Source organism: Struthio camelus, chromosome 3 (genome assembly GCF_040807025.1).
Source record: "Struthio camelus isolate bStrCam1 chromosome 3, bStrCam1.hap1, whole genome shotgun sequence".
NCBI classification, from domain to species: Eukaryota; Metazoa; Chordata; class Aves; order Struthioniformes; family Struthionidae; genus Struthio; species Struthio camelus.
In genome coordinates this window covers 140,586,521-140,602,787 of record NC_090944.1, presented here as the reverse complement: position 1 = coordinate 140,602,787, position 16,267 = coordinate 140,586,521, and the positions used below count along the sequence as shown (strand labels likewise).

The window sequence follows — 16,267 nt, the reverse complement described above, 5'->3', positions numbered from 1 at the left end:
AAGGGATGGACAGGTAGGGGCGGAGTTTTCCATACAAGATTGAAACATTAAAACATGTAAATGTTTCTAGATCTAAATCTGAAAAATGTTCATATAAACAAAAGTCTCCCCCCGCCCCAGCTTTCCTTTGAATGCCCCACCAATCTGCCTTAAGCCTTTTCTAGAAGGCCCCGCTCTTGGGAGAGAAATATTAATTCATTCTACATGCTGAGACAAACTTTAGCATGCCTGCTGAGTCTGCCAAAAAGGTGCCACTTATTGTTGTACTTTTTAAGATGCAAGTGTCTGTATTTACTAGAATTGAGAAGTACAGTCATCTTTTCAGAAAGGCTATCCTCACCTAGTAATAATCATGTGACAGTGATTTTAATCTTTCCTGTAGGCTGAAGGGCTGCATATCCAGTTGCAAATAACTGGAGACATCCATTTTCACATTATCAGTGAGGTTATAGGCTAAATATTTTTCTACCATCAAAGAGATCAGTTTCCAGAAAATGCTGAACACTGCGATAGTAGGTTCCCTGCTTTAGAAGGAAGATGCTCCGTAGTTACTAACTGTATTGCAAGTATGGGTTAGAAAATAGTGCTGCAGTCCCTGAGCTGGGCCCAGGAACACAGATAGCACCACCAGAATGGGTCACAATCAGAAGGCAGGGAAATGCCTTGCAGCATATTTAAAGCCATCTTATTTTTAGCCATTGTTATAAAAGCTAAGCTCTTGTTATAAAAGTTACATCTGCAAACTATACAGCCTCTTTAGCTTCCACGGCAATGGAAGCTTCAAGCTTTGCAGGTATGGGCCCTGAATAAAGAGGATAGAATACCTCCAAAAACAGGCGTTCAGTATACAAAATTAAAATTAAAGGCCTCTTAATTATATGCCAGGGATCCATTACAACAGTAGTTACGGAATGAATAATTTCATTTTAAATTCTTATCTGTAATTAAAAAATACAGGAACTGAATTACAAGTATAAAAATATATCTTAGGTGTTCCTCGCCACTTGAGTGGCACTCCTGTATTTTATTATGATGTCACTACTTATAATAATATAATACATTATATCATTATGTAACATATTGAGGTGAGATGGATTTATTAGGAAGCCTTGGGGAGCTGTAACCTTCTTATCCCCACCCTTTTGTTGAGCACTGCCTACTAAAGTGTATTAGTGTAATGGGGGAGTGGTTGCACAACCTCCTGCCTCTCTATAACAGCCTCATGCAGCCAGGTATAGAGCATGGAATGGGTTGGAATAGTTTTTTACTCGTTAACTATGGCATTGCTGACTCATGGCTTTTCTTCACTCTGCTCAAGCATTCATAAATTGCACTTGTCATATTTTCTAATGCATGAAATTATCTTGTTAGTTTGACACACACACACAGATACAAACACACCCCTGCTCTGTATTACTCAAACTTTTTTGTCTCTGTCTCTCAGACACACATTGAGAAAGTAATGTTGCATGGGCAGGAAGCAAAGGCTGGGCTCTGAAGTCCAAAAGAGCTATAGAGTCGTCGAGCTAGAATGCAGCCGTAATTCAGTATTTCAGCTGTGCCATTTCTCCTTTAGAATTCTCTTCTTGTGTTTGTGAATATAGAGTTTAGTACAGTTTTACACTCTTTTTTTTTTTTTTTGATGTGGAATTATATTACGATCCAAAAACACTTGGATCTTAACATCTGATTATTCCATCAAGAGAATGTCACTGGATTTTTTTTTCCGGAGTACAAATATGTTACCCTATGAAGCAAAGCTCTGTTGTAAATAATAGCATAGTGCTTTTGCCTCTTTCAAGAGCAAACTCTCAGAAGATCCACTCTCAGAATTTAGGTTGGCTTCACAAAATATTCTGCCTTGTCCGAGTCCGAAAATGAAAACTTCTACCATGTTTTCGGTTAACTGTTTTTACTGTTTTTACTACTTTGCAAATCTTCTGAGAAGTGCTTGTGTACTCTTCCCAGCTGCAGTGTAAGATGCTACCAGTTAATAGCAAAGAAGAATTTAGCTACATGTTGGGCAGAGGACATCCGGTAAGAGCAGTGGTATGACTTTACTCGTAAAAGTAATATTTAAACTGATAGAGATCCTCTGTAAATTAGGACCAATAAAGGAGATGAGAAGGTAGGTTAATGTTAGCGTCAGGGGAGACCTGTTTCCACCTTGATTTTTATGAGTCACTTCACTATTGAAGAGTTACGAAGTGCTATGCTATCCTATCTGACATGATGCCTTGACACAGTTATCACTTAACTCCAAGACAACCTTTGAAAAGCTAAAATAAAGCTCTTAAGTCCTGCAGCTGCATCACTCATGCAGGACTAACTACCCTGGGTAAGCCGATTCCTGTATCACTGCACTGCAGTCTACATGCATGCATGTCTACAATGCAAAGTAGACATCCTCTTGCAGTGTGCCATCCGAAGTAGGACTCCAAATCAAAGGTGAGAAAATGCCTTAACCCTATAAGAATAGTTCCCAATCCTATTTGCAGCCAACAGTATGGAGCTGAGGGACAGAGTGAGCAGAGAGCTTTTATGATTCTTTTTAAGAGCACCCTAGAAGTAGAATCTATAATTATATTAGTACATAGTGTGTCACAAAATATGTCTAAACATTAATGATGATATGGTTCAGGAAGAAGAATGTCTTTTATATTCATAAGGTAACCTATTAGGCATTAAATTATGCCTTCAGATAAAATGACCGCTGATGTCAGTCAGGTTCTCTATGGTGGCCACATGAACAGAATTCGTCCCTACAGGAGTAGGTTCAGTAGCAGCATTCTGACTAAAGTAGCACCTTCCGGAGAGTACTTTGAAGAGTCATTTTTGTCATCTTGTAAAAACGATCAAAACCAAAGGTTTTCATATTGGCACTGCACTGATGAATGAGAATTTCACTTGCTGTGATGGAACTGCACATAAAAAGATTCCCCTGGTCATGCTTCTTGACCTGTTTTAGAAACAAGAAATAAAGGCACCTTTTCAATGGAACTAGATTATTTTTGCTGTTAAAGAGGCTAAATATCACAGGAAAAGAAAGTTTAGAGTGTCTTTGTTTCAGTCATGTTGCTAATGACTTTTTCCTTAAGCCAACTGTTTGATGCCAAAGAATGGCTCCAGGATTTAATTCTCTAGTGAAAATCGCAATCTAAGACATATTGGGCAAAATATCAGGGGGGAAAAAAAAAGGTGACATAATTGCTTGAGGACAAAATCTCATGAAGATAAACCACAAGAAATCTCTGTCAGAGATTTGAGGCAAGATTTCCTGCTGAACCTGATGGGAGACATTGCTTGGAGCATGGGATAAATGGCCCCTCCCACATACATAGAGCAGTCCCAGAGCTACTCTACTATGGAGCAGTTCCCTATAGCCACCAATGGCTGGCAGTTTGGTTGCTCAGAGTGCCATAACTCCCCCAGTTCTCTGCTACATCCCTACCTTACGGACTGCACTAGGAAAAAAGGAATATAAAATAGCTACACTGGACTAACTTCTTTGTGCCAAAGCTATTCCCATATGCTGATTAATCTGACTTTGATATTACTGCTTCTACAAGCTGAGCCCGAGCAGAGACCATTGTTTTGTTTTGTTGTGTAACTGATAATCTGCCCTCATAAAGTCACATTTTACTGCTGTACTAGCTGCGGAATTCCCCTGAAATCTGAGGGGCTTTGGGCATTAATCTAGTGCAGGAACAGTACAGCTATACCATATTCATGGACAAAAACCCAAGAATAAATTCTGAACAACACATCTTCACCCTTGAGATGCTGCAGTAAGTCTGCCTCAACTTATCTTTGTATATCATCAGTTAATCTTCCCCATCAACTTTGTCTTGTCACTAATGGTGTCTCCTTTCTGGGCTGACACTCAAAAATCTGTTCTTTAGGACCTGACCACGAACCTTAAATTAAGCTATCTTTTTCCTTGCAGTCTTTCCGGATTGATTCATGTTTCATCTCTTTGTCAAGGCACTTCTTCGTTCATGTCCAGTCTCTCTCTTCTTGAGTACCACCATTATACCTCATATTTCTTGTGTGGACCGTCTGGCAACATTCTGTCTGGTGCTCTGCTCCTCAGTACAGCACAGAACATGGCTTGGCAATGTGTAGGCAGTTCCCTGTGCGCAAAAAAATTGTCTGTTTTCCTCCCTAACTGAACAGTTACGCAGCCCTAAGCTTCCCATCTTCAAGTGCAGAGCTCCCTTTTATGGTTCTTCAAACTCTAAGAGCCTGCTTAGTAAAAGATGCCGTAAGTAAAATCTAGAACAAAAGTCGACAGTAGTCAATTGTCCACTAACTGGATGTAGTTTCTTGGGGATGCAGCTCTCCTCATCTGACTTCAATAATGCAAAACTTAAATGTCCAACAGAGTCATCTGGGCTCCTTCTATATTTAGTAGAGAGACATGGGTGCACAAAGGGCGAGTCATCCCGTCTAAGGGAGATGTCTAGGATAAGCATGAAGAATCAGACTAGAGTGCCTATCCCTAGCAATTAACTGTAAAGGGCGCCTACCTGATTAGCTTAAATTAGCGATGTAAAAGTGAGTTGTTTGAAGCTAAAGGTTGATTTGCACTCTAAACGGCCAGTTCCTGTATCACGTTATCACTGGCCAGTTAACAGAAACGTCTTACAAGTGCTCAGGTATAGTCTTGAAATAAAATGAGAGAAGCACAAAGACCAGCAAAAATGTTTGAAGAAAGGTTCACAGAAAGACACAAAAAGCAGATAGGCACCTAGTCAGTCCTCTTTTAAAATCTCCTTTTGACCAGTAGGTCAGGATAGGATGGGGGGGGGCAGGGAAGTTTTTAGTTTACATTGGTAAGTGTTGAAGGATCAGTAAAAGAGGTTGTAGTACAGATAGAGAAACAGTAATACATGACCAACACTAGAAAAAATTTATCGAGGACTTCTAAAGGAAAGCAAGGATAAAATAGTTGAACTAAATACTCTGGTGCGTAACCTCTCATTTAAAATCACCTTAGCACCTGAGGAATGGAATATGGAAAATGTTTTGTCAGTTTTTACAAAGCATTCTGGAGAGACTTTAAGAACTACAGCCCTGTAAGTCCAACCTCTGTATCAGTCAAGTTAGTAGAAACTATATTAAAAAAAATTATGAACATACAAATAAATATGCTGCAATGGGGGAGAGCCAGCAGGATTTCTGTAAAGGCAAGTTATATCTCACAAAACTGAATTCTCTGAAGTCAGCAATCATGTCAGAAATGGCTATGCGGATGCTGCTGATGAAAGTTTGACCATTGAAGGCTCTTTTGGAAGGTCTCTTGCCAAAGTACCTTAGAGAAACTAAGCTGCCATAGGCCAGCTCCCCTTTCATTACAAAGAAGAAATTCATTACAATTCATTACAAGGTAGGAAATACAGTAAGAGTAAGTCATCAGTTGTCACACTGGATGGAGGTCACCAGTAGAAATTCTCAGTATAGTGGACCTACATTCATAAGTAACCTGAAAAGGGAGCAAATAATGAGGTGCCTGCATAATGATACGGAAATATTCAGATTATTAAAGATAAGGGCCAACTGTGAAGAACAGCAAAAAGGCTTTGCAGGACTCTGTGACATAGTATCAAAATTGAAGATAAAGTTCAATGTAAATAAATGCAAAGTGAAGCATATGGCAGGGGGAGTAGGGCAGGGGGAGACTCCCAACTTCACATGTAAAATAATGGAGTCTGAGGTCACCATTATTCAAGAAGAAGAATTTGGGCTTATAGTTATAAGCTCTATAAAATAATCAGCTCAGCGCTCAACAGAAGTCAGAAAAGCAAACTGAATGCCAGGGATTTTTAGAAAAGGAACAGAGAACAGAACAGTGAACCTCAGTTCATGTTAATTGTGACTATTGTGTGCAGTTTTGGGGTCCCATGCACTGTAAAAGGATATAGTAGAATTCAAAAAGCTTTAAGAAGGACAGTCAGGATGATTAAAGGCATGGAACAGCTTTAGTGAAAGGAATGACTAAGTAGGCTAGAACTCCTCGACCTGGAAAAGAGGCAAATGATAGAGAGATCAATTAAATCATGAGTATCATAGAGAGAGAACAGTGAATGACTGCTCACTGCTTTTTCTAATATAAGAACTAGGGGCCATCAAGTGAAGCTAGCACATGGCATGTTCAAAATAAAGTGATTCTTCACATAATATATAATGAAGCTATGGAGCTCCTTACCACAGGATGTTGTGGATGATAAAATTGTATGACTTCAAAGGGAAGATTCAGGGGAGAGAAATTCACTGAGGAATACCAACATAGAAATCACCTCTGGCTCAGCAAATCCCTGAGCCACAAATTGTTGGAGACTAGGAGACTATTTAGGGAAGTATCACTATATGCTTGCCCTATTCTTCTATTCTGGCCTAGGCACCAGCTATTGGCAGGATACTAGCCTACATGGACCTTCGGTCTGAGCAAATGGTCATTCTTACATGTTATGTTCTTAAACATGACATTGTGCAGAAGAAGTATAAAATAGTTGCTAGTTTTTCATTTGCTCCCCTCAAATTTGCCAAAATTCGTACAATCAGAGTTCTAGGGAATTTCTTGTCTGGCTGTCCTGTGGGTAAGTTTGCTAAAACGGAGTTCTTATGTGTGGGAATTGTATGAGCGTTACCATTGCATTATTTTATTTTAAAGAAATAATCTCAAAACTAGATAGAAAAAGTAAGTATACTGTAATGGACCTGTAACTCAACGGGTCATCTGAAATTTGGCCCTGCACCATAACTATGCAATTAGATATTTATCTTTAGGCAGCCAGCTTTAGAAAATATTGAGCTAACATTATCTTCTCTGAGAAAGTCTCAGCACTAAAAAAACTGCATCTTATCCAATGTCAGGCATGAGGAAGAATTGGCCCTGCAGCTCATGGAAAGTCAAGAAGGAAAAGGGTCTGTTCATCTTAACTTTAATACCAAATTTCCATCTGCTGCAGTTTGAAATTGCAGAGATATCATTCGTATACAATAGGGATTTATAGTAGAGGCAGCAACTCATCCTTAACCATAGCAAAGATACTGGGCCTCTGTTATAGAGCTGTCTTTAGTGTGTAGACATGCTGATATGTTTGCTCAATAAAATACAGCTTTCAAGACATACTGTTAAGTTTACATGATCACCCGAGTGAGAGGGATAAAGCTGAAATAGAAGAAAAGCAGGAGAGAATTAATGCAATAAAGGCTAGGATTTAGCAGACAGGGTTGAGCAAAATAAGTGTGAAACAACAGGTGTCATTGACTCTTATCAGCATTTTTAATTAACATCTGTTTTTAGCCCAGAGTGCTTTGGAACAGTATGTTGGAGCGTGTCTGTATTCAAAGATAAAGATAGACTGTTGAGAAGTTACTGAGTAGTAAGAGGTTGGGGGAACGGAGAGGTTTGGGGGCAGTGGGGGGGCTGTGCTTGCTAGGTGGGTGTTAGTTGCAGCTTAGAGAAACTTGAAGGAAAGCCACTATGACAGAATTGCAAGGTAGGGAAATATTGCTATGGCAACAAAATATTTTCTCTTGAAGGAAAATGAGTATGAGAAAGGAAATACAGAGTGTGGGAAATTCAAAGGAAGTACACGTTACAAGAAGAGAAAAGACTCAATTGAATTTAAAAAGAAACAAACCTTCATAGTTTCAATTTATATAATAATAATTTATAATAGTAATAAATTGCTATTTTCCACATTTTTGTAGCACCTACTATTGAAAATTTGGCAGACACAAAATAATTAAGTTACACAGTAGGAAAATGTAGCTATTGCTCCCAACAGTTTTCCTTTTCAGTGGCTAACCCCATTTTACAACAGAAGAACCCAGGCTGACATGACTGACCAACACCAAACCGGAAGCGTATGACATCACTGTTTATAGAATCAGGATCTTCTAACTAATATTTCTTTGGTATAGACATACGACAGTTCTACAGTTTTAGACTCATACTGTTTTACACTTAATTGAGCAAAGGTCAAGAAATAAGTTAAATTATGTAGCTTTATTTGTAGCTAAATACCATTTTTTCTAGAATGTTTCATACATCTAAGGTATTTGTTACTAAATATATTTTTTGAAAGTTTAAATATAGCCTTCTTAATAAGCTACTTCTTCAAAAATTAACTTGATTCACCTGAAAACTCTGTCTCTCAAAAAAAGCCTAAATAGTTTTCTTTGAATATAAAGTCCGTTCTGAGAAGAAACATATATGTTTAACATAGAGGCATATGAAATATTTCACATAAGAATACATTTAGGTTTCCTGAAGCACAATATCGTCCTACCAGATAGGAATCACCTGGTAAGATTTTGTTTTTCAGGTTGGGAAAGTCTTCCAAGATTCACAGCCTGTTACAGCCCTCAAGGGTTTTCTCTGGCCAGGGAGTCATACTGTCTGGCTCCCCTTATTAGCTTTCTCTTTCCTCCTATTTTTAATTTGGTTGGTTTGTTTGTTTCCTTGCTTCTTACCATGCCCTTTCATGTGAAGGGCATTCAGTTCTACACCCAACACTCTATAAAGTTATAGGTAGACTTCCTTTAGTTCAGAGATGTGTAATTTGATGGTATAGTTCAAGTAACAGAGACTTTTGGGTGGCTTAAGATACCTGTGCTCATTTAAAATTTTTGCAGAGATAACTGTTCATTAGCTTGTATTTGAGACATATTTGTAAATGGCCTTTAGAGTGTTCCATGAGGGATTTTTTTTTTTTTTTTAACAAGTCACTCAGGCTCCAGATCCAGCACTTCACTTACCATGCCCGTATTTAGGACCTATTGCAAATTTTAGGACATAAACCCATCCATTAATGCTTTGCTAAATTTGGGCCTAAAAGGATATATAGATTATACTTGGACAACCTTTAAAAATTCTGCGTCCAGAATAAAATTTAAAAGACTATGTCCTTGACACATACGCATATGGATCTGATGGCTGTTTCTCCATGACCTTTGGTATGCTCTACAGCACTTCTGCTTTGCCACTGCTGGAGTTCCTGAGGAGGCAACAAGGTTGTGGGCCCTCCTCAGAGGCTTTCAATGTTCCGTTCAAAGAAGCTCATAATCTGAAAAAATAGCGGCACAAAGGCATAAGGTGGGCAAAATAAGGTGGGCATCTCAGAGTCATAAACTACTGACGCAGCCATCGATTCTTCAAGTCAGTTCCCTACTGACTTTGAGAATCACATGATTAATCTCAACCAAATGTCACAGAGCGCCTAAGTCTCAGAGATTAAACAAATGCCTACCAGTTTTGTGAAAATTAGCAGCCAACTAGGATTAAATAGGGTGTAGGTAATCATCTCCATCCCAGAAGGGCTACAGCACAAGTCCAACAGATACATGTTCTGCCAGCAGGCCAGTCAGCATATGCACTGCTTAAAACCAAAGTCCATTTTGCCTCCTGCTCAAAGCATTGTTAGAAGACGCGAGCGGGAGGTGAGTGTACCCTGGTGGGTGAAGCACTGGAGAAACGCGTGTGTTGTGGCAGGGTGCCTAGGGAACAGGTAGCATTACTGTGCTGAGGCCTGTATAGGAGGAAGTGTAGGAAACTACTCAGAAACAGTCTGTGCTGCTCACAATATTTTGTTTTAAAAAACAGTTAACAATAACCATTTAAAATTCTAATTGTGGTACACGAATCTTTTAGTATGGTATTGAACAAAAACCAGCCCTAACTGCAGTAAATTAACGCTCAGCAATTGACTGTTTTTTGCCAAAGGAGATTGGTAGTATTGGGGAAGAACTGCTTTTCGGATCGTTCATCACCAAACCAACAATATGAGAATATCAAGTCAATTCAAGAGTTACAAGACTGAGTTCACCAAATCATGAGATTCTTAAACACAAATTCCCAGTCTGGGGGAAGAGGGAAAGGTAGTTCTTAGGAGATTTCCTGCTCTTCAGGCTGCATTCAGTGGTCTAATTTTCACTGCAGTTATTTTATTTAAAATTGCCTGTCCTATTGAATTCATTTGGGTAAAATCGTATCTTTTCTGGTTGTCTTTTGTTTATATATATATTTTTAATGAAATCTAAAATTGTAATGTATCTATTGATCCCAGGAACTGTAAGGAGAATGTCAGTGTTACAAGATTCACTGCAAAATGAAAGAAAGTCTTTGACCTGCACTCTTTATAGATGAAAAGCTACATAGCAATCTAAGCACTTTAGAATTTACTGAACTTTGACTTTAAAATATGTCTTTAAAAAGTTCAGCAGAATTTCAGGGCTGTCATTTTAAGGCTACATTGAAGTTACACCATCTATATATGACTTTTTACACATAAAAATAAGTATTTTACATATAAAATATATGAGAGCTTAAGCCCTGGGCCAACATTTTTTTAAATGGGCTCTGAAGCTCTATTCTGAAGTACAACTCTGTGTCTCTACATCTATGGCCTTATATTCAACAGTTGGTTGAAAAGCTAGTTGTCCCCATTTAAAATAACCACTTTGCAACCTAGCCACACACGTTTTATATTCTCAGCCCAATAATCTCTAATTATTCTGGCTCATAATTCCATTGAAACAGGGTTCAGAGTCATTTTATAGACATCATTCATTATTTTAATATTGTCTAATTTAAAAAGGAAAAATATTTCAGATAATAACAACATTTTTTTTGAGAAAAAAAGGCATGAAAACCATTTCTGTTCCAAAAATTACTGATATGAAAACTTATGGGAAACAGCTCCTTTTATGAATAATTATTATTATTGTGTTTAAGAAATGGGCAAGATGCCTAGAAATTGAATGAAAGAATGAGCTATTAAATTGAAATATTAAATGAAATAACTGAATTAAAAGCGATCACATAAACCCTGCAGTAAATGTTGGGAGTTGTAGCTGATTGAACATATTTTCATCATCTGTTTTGTATGCTTAAATACAATTGCTTGATGTAAGTAAACACTTGATTGATATTCTGAATACTTAAAAATCTGCATATGCATCACAGAATACTGAACAATTAAAACTTAATTTCAGTGTAGTTTGATTACATGTAAATTATTTCAATATTCATTTTTTCCTGCTCTGTTTGCTCAGTGCATACTAAATATTCACTTTTTGAATGCACATCACCCTTGATTGGACTATGAGATGAGGAAGGCTCTAAAATTTCTTCCATTAAAAAGGATTGCCTTGTAAATAATATTTGTGCCACAGCTCTCCCCCTGCAGATTATTTTCTAAATGTTGTGTACCGTTATTGAAGACAAGGAAAAAAACCTGCTGCAGCCCTCCTTTATCAGCCCAGCACAAGGAATATGCTTACATGGTCGATGGGCATGTCTAAGAAGGCTTGTTGGTTGTAACTAGTCCCTAAAGAAATGTTTCCATCTTTTCGGCGCTATATTTCTCTCCTGCTTGCATGAGCTCTCTCTCTCTCTCTCTCTCTCTTCCCTTCCTCCTCCCTCCGCATGATTCTTTTTCATTTTGATTCCTGGATTTCATTTTAGATGTTTTAACATCATGTATAAATGTTACAAATATTTTTTAAAGTGACAGTTTTCAGCCAGAAAAGCGTATCTCTATCTTTAACTGACCACATGCTATTTAGGTGATGCGGAGTACAGAAGACAAAATTCTGCCTTTCAGTGTTTTTGCTGAACTCCCCATAAAAATTAAAAAGACTTCTTTCCCCTCCTCCCAGGCCCCAGTCCAACGTGCCTCCCAGACACATGGTTTTAACTTGCAATATTTAAAGTCAACTTATTTTTGAACATCAAACTGTAGATTTAAAGGATCATATAAAACCCTGGACGTTTGGTTGTCTTTTAACTTACGTTGGTGCAAGCCAAGAGTAGCCTCTCTGAACTTAGTAGATAAAACTGATAAGTAATTGAATAAAAATTCATGGCTTTCATGGTATCTGTTGGGGTAAGTCACATTCTGAAAATACAGGTATGTAGCAGGTCTACAGCTTTGCCATGGAGAGCAGGTCTGGATTCTCCTCTGTCTCTACCACTTTTGACCTGCATGACCCTTGTCATATCCCTTAAATTTTCGCCCTGTCTCCTCGTCCTTAAAAGAGATGTACTAACAGCCATCTTCGTTAGAGTTTTGTAGGACAGGTAGAAAGGTTGCGTAAGAGCATACAGTAACTATTGTTTTATTAGACGGGAGTTTAAACTTAACATTTTATGTCCTAAACAGTTTGCAGAGAAATGTTCTCCTATCTGTCCTGGATAGTTAATCGCAGCTTGAGAGCTTTAATCTTGAAGGTCATATTTCTGTTGGCTATCACTTTGACCAAACAAGTAGCTGAACTTCATGGTTTACCGACAGATTTCCTTATCTCTCTTTTTCAAGAGACATATAAGTTTTGATTGCTAGCGTTATTGTGAAGCAAGCAATAAGTAACAAGCAGAGGGAGAAGAGCGGGAAGGACATTTGCTTGAAGACATGTACCCTGTAGATGCCATTTTAGAAAGCAAATATTGTACTTTGGAATTGTAGCATAGGGAGAAAAGGGAAAATATTTTGTTTGGGGTTTTTTGGTGTGAGGAGCTGATAAACGCTAAGTGTGCTAGCAGTAACGAGAGGTCTTCCATAACAAAACGTGCTTGTAAAACAGGCATCATCAGCTTGAGGTCTCTCTCCTACTGTATAGGACTCTCCTGTGGAATAAAAACAAAAATTCCATGCCAAGGAGACTCAAAATAGAAAGTGTTTTCTAATAAAGCTACTTTAAAAAAGTGGACACTCTTGACTGATTTAATATTGTTTGCCTAAGTAATGCAAACTTGTCACTGTTGTTTGAAACCTTCACCTCATTTTAAAGCAATTCTATTTATAATAATATGTGAAGTGTCTGTGATTGTTATTTCCAGCTCTCTTGGTTTGTGAAGAGCATTTCTTGGGTAACTTTTTTTTTTTTCCTTCTTTCCCCTCAGTGCAACTCTGAAAATAACGAGCTAACTCCACAGTTTTATGAACAGAGGCCATAATGAGACTGAAGTTATTAATTAAAGAAAAAAAATTGAAATCTTTGTGAGATGGAGGAGAACTGACAGCTTTAAGGCCATGATTCTGTTCTGCAGGTCAATCAAAGGAAAAAGTTATTTTACATTTTTTGGTTGCAGGCATGCAACCAAAAATTTTTTGGTTGCCTTGGCGAGGGCAAATTTTATTCAAATAGTCTGTATAGTTATAACTTTGGAAAAACAAAATCAGGATGCAGACATCCTTTTTTGGTAGTCATATGGCCTGTTTCTGCTCGATTTCCCTTTTTTGTTTCAGCTTCCCCTCTGAGAACTAAGAATGTACATTTAATCTGTAATTGAAAAGAAAAATGTGCAGGAAGAAGATATACATGATAGCTGTACAAGATACCTGTATTGTAACACGCACTTATTTGTCTTAATTAAAGCATAGCTTGAGAAGCAGGATTACAACACAATGTATTTTAATGTAAACTCCTTTATAAAAAGCATGTCAAAAGGCTTCAGATATATAGATGTGCATGATAAAAAGATGGGGCACTGCCTGATCCCCAGTGATCCAGAGGTTAACCTTAAGTCATCTCTTCCCCGCCTTAAACGGGTTCTGTGAGGAGGGCTATAAATTAGTGCTGGGAAGACAGAGCAGGAAGATTAGCTTCAGGGAGGAAAGGCCTCTCCGCTCCAGCTCCTAGGACCTCACCTAGAGACTGCGTTTCCTTTTCTACAAGTTAAGCTAACGTATTATGCTTTTTTTGTCACAAATGTTATTCCTTGAGGAAAAGTAGCTCTATCTCGCAATCGGCTGAATCATCCCAAGTGCGCGGTAGAGCAGAGCAGAGCAATAAGGCTGGAGCAAGAGGGAGGCAGGAAAACCACTTAGGCTTTGGCCAAAACCAGGAGTTGCAGAATGGTACAGCTTGTGAGACTCCTTCATCCAGCAAGGGGAGGGAGGGCTCCCCTGTTTCCTAAGGTATCCTGCGGGTACACAACTGTGTAAATACTGGCACCCACGTCAGGTTGTCTTACAATGTTTGCTGAGCAAGCACAAAGTACACCTTTCTAACACTGGCAAATCGCAAGGCCTTTTTCTGCCATTGATGGCAAGGAAGCCATCTCCTCCCCAGACTTCAAGCATCTACAACTGATCTACTGCAGACAGTATTAACTAGGGAAAAGGGGGAAACTTTACCCGTTCACCAGGGAAAATATAAAACTTATTCTGCCTACAACAACTGAAATAAAATTGGGGTGTTTTGTTGTTTAGGAGATCCAAAAACAATCTCACCAAATCCCTTTTTTAGGGGTTTTTAAACAGGTTTGACACAATGCAGCAGAAAACACATCTATACAAATAGAATCACTTCCTCACAGTATCAATTGGATCGTCGCACAGAGAATACCCACTAGCACAGTGAATACCCACATCTAGCACGGGAGGCATCACCCAGCGCAGAATTTGCCAGCATGATCTGCAGCGTTGTGTACGTTCTCAGAAAGCCTCTGATGGATGGCTTGTTTCCTCCTGCTTCTATAGATATCCCCAAGACTGCACACAAGAGGATACATACAGCCTTCCATAGCATCTCCCGCCCATGTAGATATTTGCTGTAATTGCCAGGAGATGGTGTATTGTCTCTGGGCAAGGACAAGCTAGCAGTCTGGGTCGTTAGAAATCAAAAGAGCTGCTGCTGTCTCAGGCAAAGTACCCTCAGCTCCCCTCATATTTAATAAGGTCTGATGGTACTCAACACTGAACACAATGCCTGCTGAAGTTTTTTAAAGGTAAACAGGGTTAAGGACAGTCACTGTCCTATCTTATAGTTCTGCAATTCTACCGCAAGGATATGAAGAGTTTCCCCAGTAAACCTTTGCCATCACTTTTGAGCAGAATTGAAATACTTCATCTGCCCATTAGCAAAAATTGACGCCACTCTTATATCTTATCATTGTCCTCAGCAAGTGATACGCTTCCTTTTTCTTGCAGGTATCAGAGATTTGAAAAAGCATTTCTGCTAGCTGTTGACATAGGTGCTCGGGACCTGTTTATGGTGAGTCATTTCTTGGAGGCTGTTGTCAGGATGAGTTAGTTGTCAGCTTTTGTGCGTGTGAAAAAAGGATCAGTGTCATTTGCGGTCTTAGACACATACTGAAGGCAGCATCATTCTACCTACCTTGCCCCTTGCCACCATGAAACTGGTCAATAGCAATCGAGTATCTTTTGAGGCATTGACATTCTCCTCACCACGGCCTAAAGGCTGGCCTGTGTTTTCCAGGAATTAATGTATATGTTTTTGAACTTTCCCCTTCTTCACCTGTCCTGATGCGGGTGAATGTCATCTTTCACTCTAATAAGCTTATACGTTTCTAATCCATTCCTTTAAGAAGTACAACTGCTGAGTCCAGGACACAAGAGCCAGCCATATCCTGGGGATCCTGAATGCTCTTAGTTTGTCTCTCAGGGTTTTGTGAAAAGTGACAAATTATGAACGCTTCTACAGGTACTTTTAAAACAACAAAGCTCTGCAGCACCAACCCAAGGGTTTTTACATTTCATGCACTCTCTGCCCCCTCCCATTTAATTAGCTACAAAAGTAAAATTAACCAGCTCTTAAAAGATCCTCTGTGCAAGCTCTGCAGGAGGCTCTTGTTTTATAAGATCTTGCACCACAATGTCACAGCGAGGTCAGATGGACAAAGCCAGTGGTGCTTTGCTAGTCTCTCAGCATGTTGCTGCTCCACAGCTGATTTCATTGTTTTCAAAGAGACAATAGGAAAGGGGCTTGTTTTAAAAAAGGCCCTTTGAACGACTGGTTTGCTTGAGTCTTTTGCATAATGAAGACATTCTGTTGTTTAAATTAAGCTTTGACACTAGATGTTAATATCATTTATCCCATTAAGTCACTTGCCCTGCTAGTTTGATCTTGATATTTAAATTGTATGTTAAATTACACAGTTAAATCCTGCTTTTATGGGTTATGAAAATTCCCTTCTAATTATATAAAAAGTTGTGTGAACCTTTTGATGTTTTTTTCACGGCTCTAATCATCTGGCTTGTTCCATCTAATTAGAAAGATGTGAATACTGCGATAGACTTTTCTAAGTATGCATCAAAAGAACGTGATGAAAATGTCAGACTTTTAGGAAATTCATTACATGTTTTATGTTTACTCCCCTCATTTTTTTCTTCTTTTTATCTCAGCTTTTTCCTTCTCTCTTTTTATTTTATTTTGTTATTAAATGCAACTTTTTCAAGACTAATGTTATACCTGTCAAGCTGAGCGCTGCAGCCACTTACAAGATTCAGAC

The 16,267-nt window shown here is 38.6% G+C and overlaps 1 protein-coding gene across 12 annotated transcripts in view; it reads left to right on the top strand.

The window, feature by feature from the left end:
- WDPCP (WD repeat containing planar cell polarity effector) overlaps positions 1-16,267 on the top strand; it is a 154,924-nt gene that overhangs the window by 91,427 nt on the left and 47,230 nt on the right. For all 12 annotated transcript variants that reach the window (XR_011140577.1, XM_068940628.1, XM_068940629.1 and 9 more), the window contains one exon: positions 14,946-15,009. Coding sequence is in view for 11 of the 12 variants with exons in the window: in XM_068940628.1 (XP_068796729.1) it covers positions 14,946-15,009 (64 nt within the window). In the remaining variant the exon portion in view is untranslated. The remainder of the gene's footprint in view (positions 1-14,945; positions 15,010-16,267) is intronic.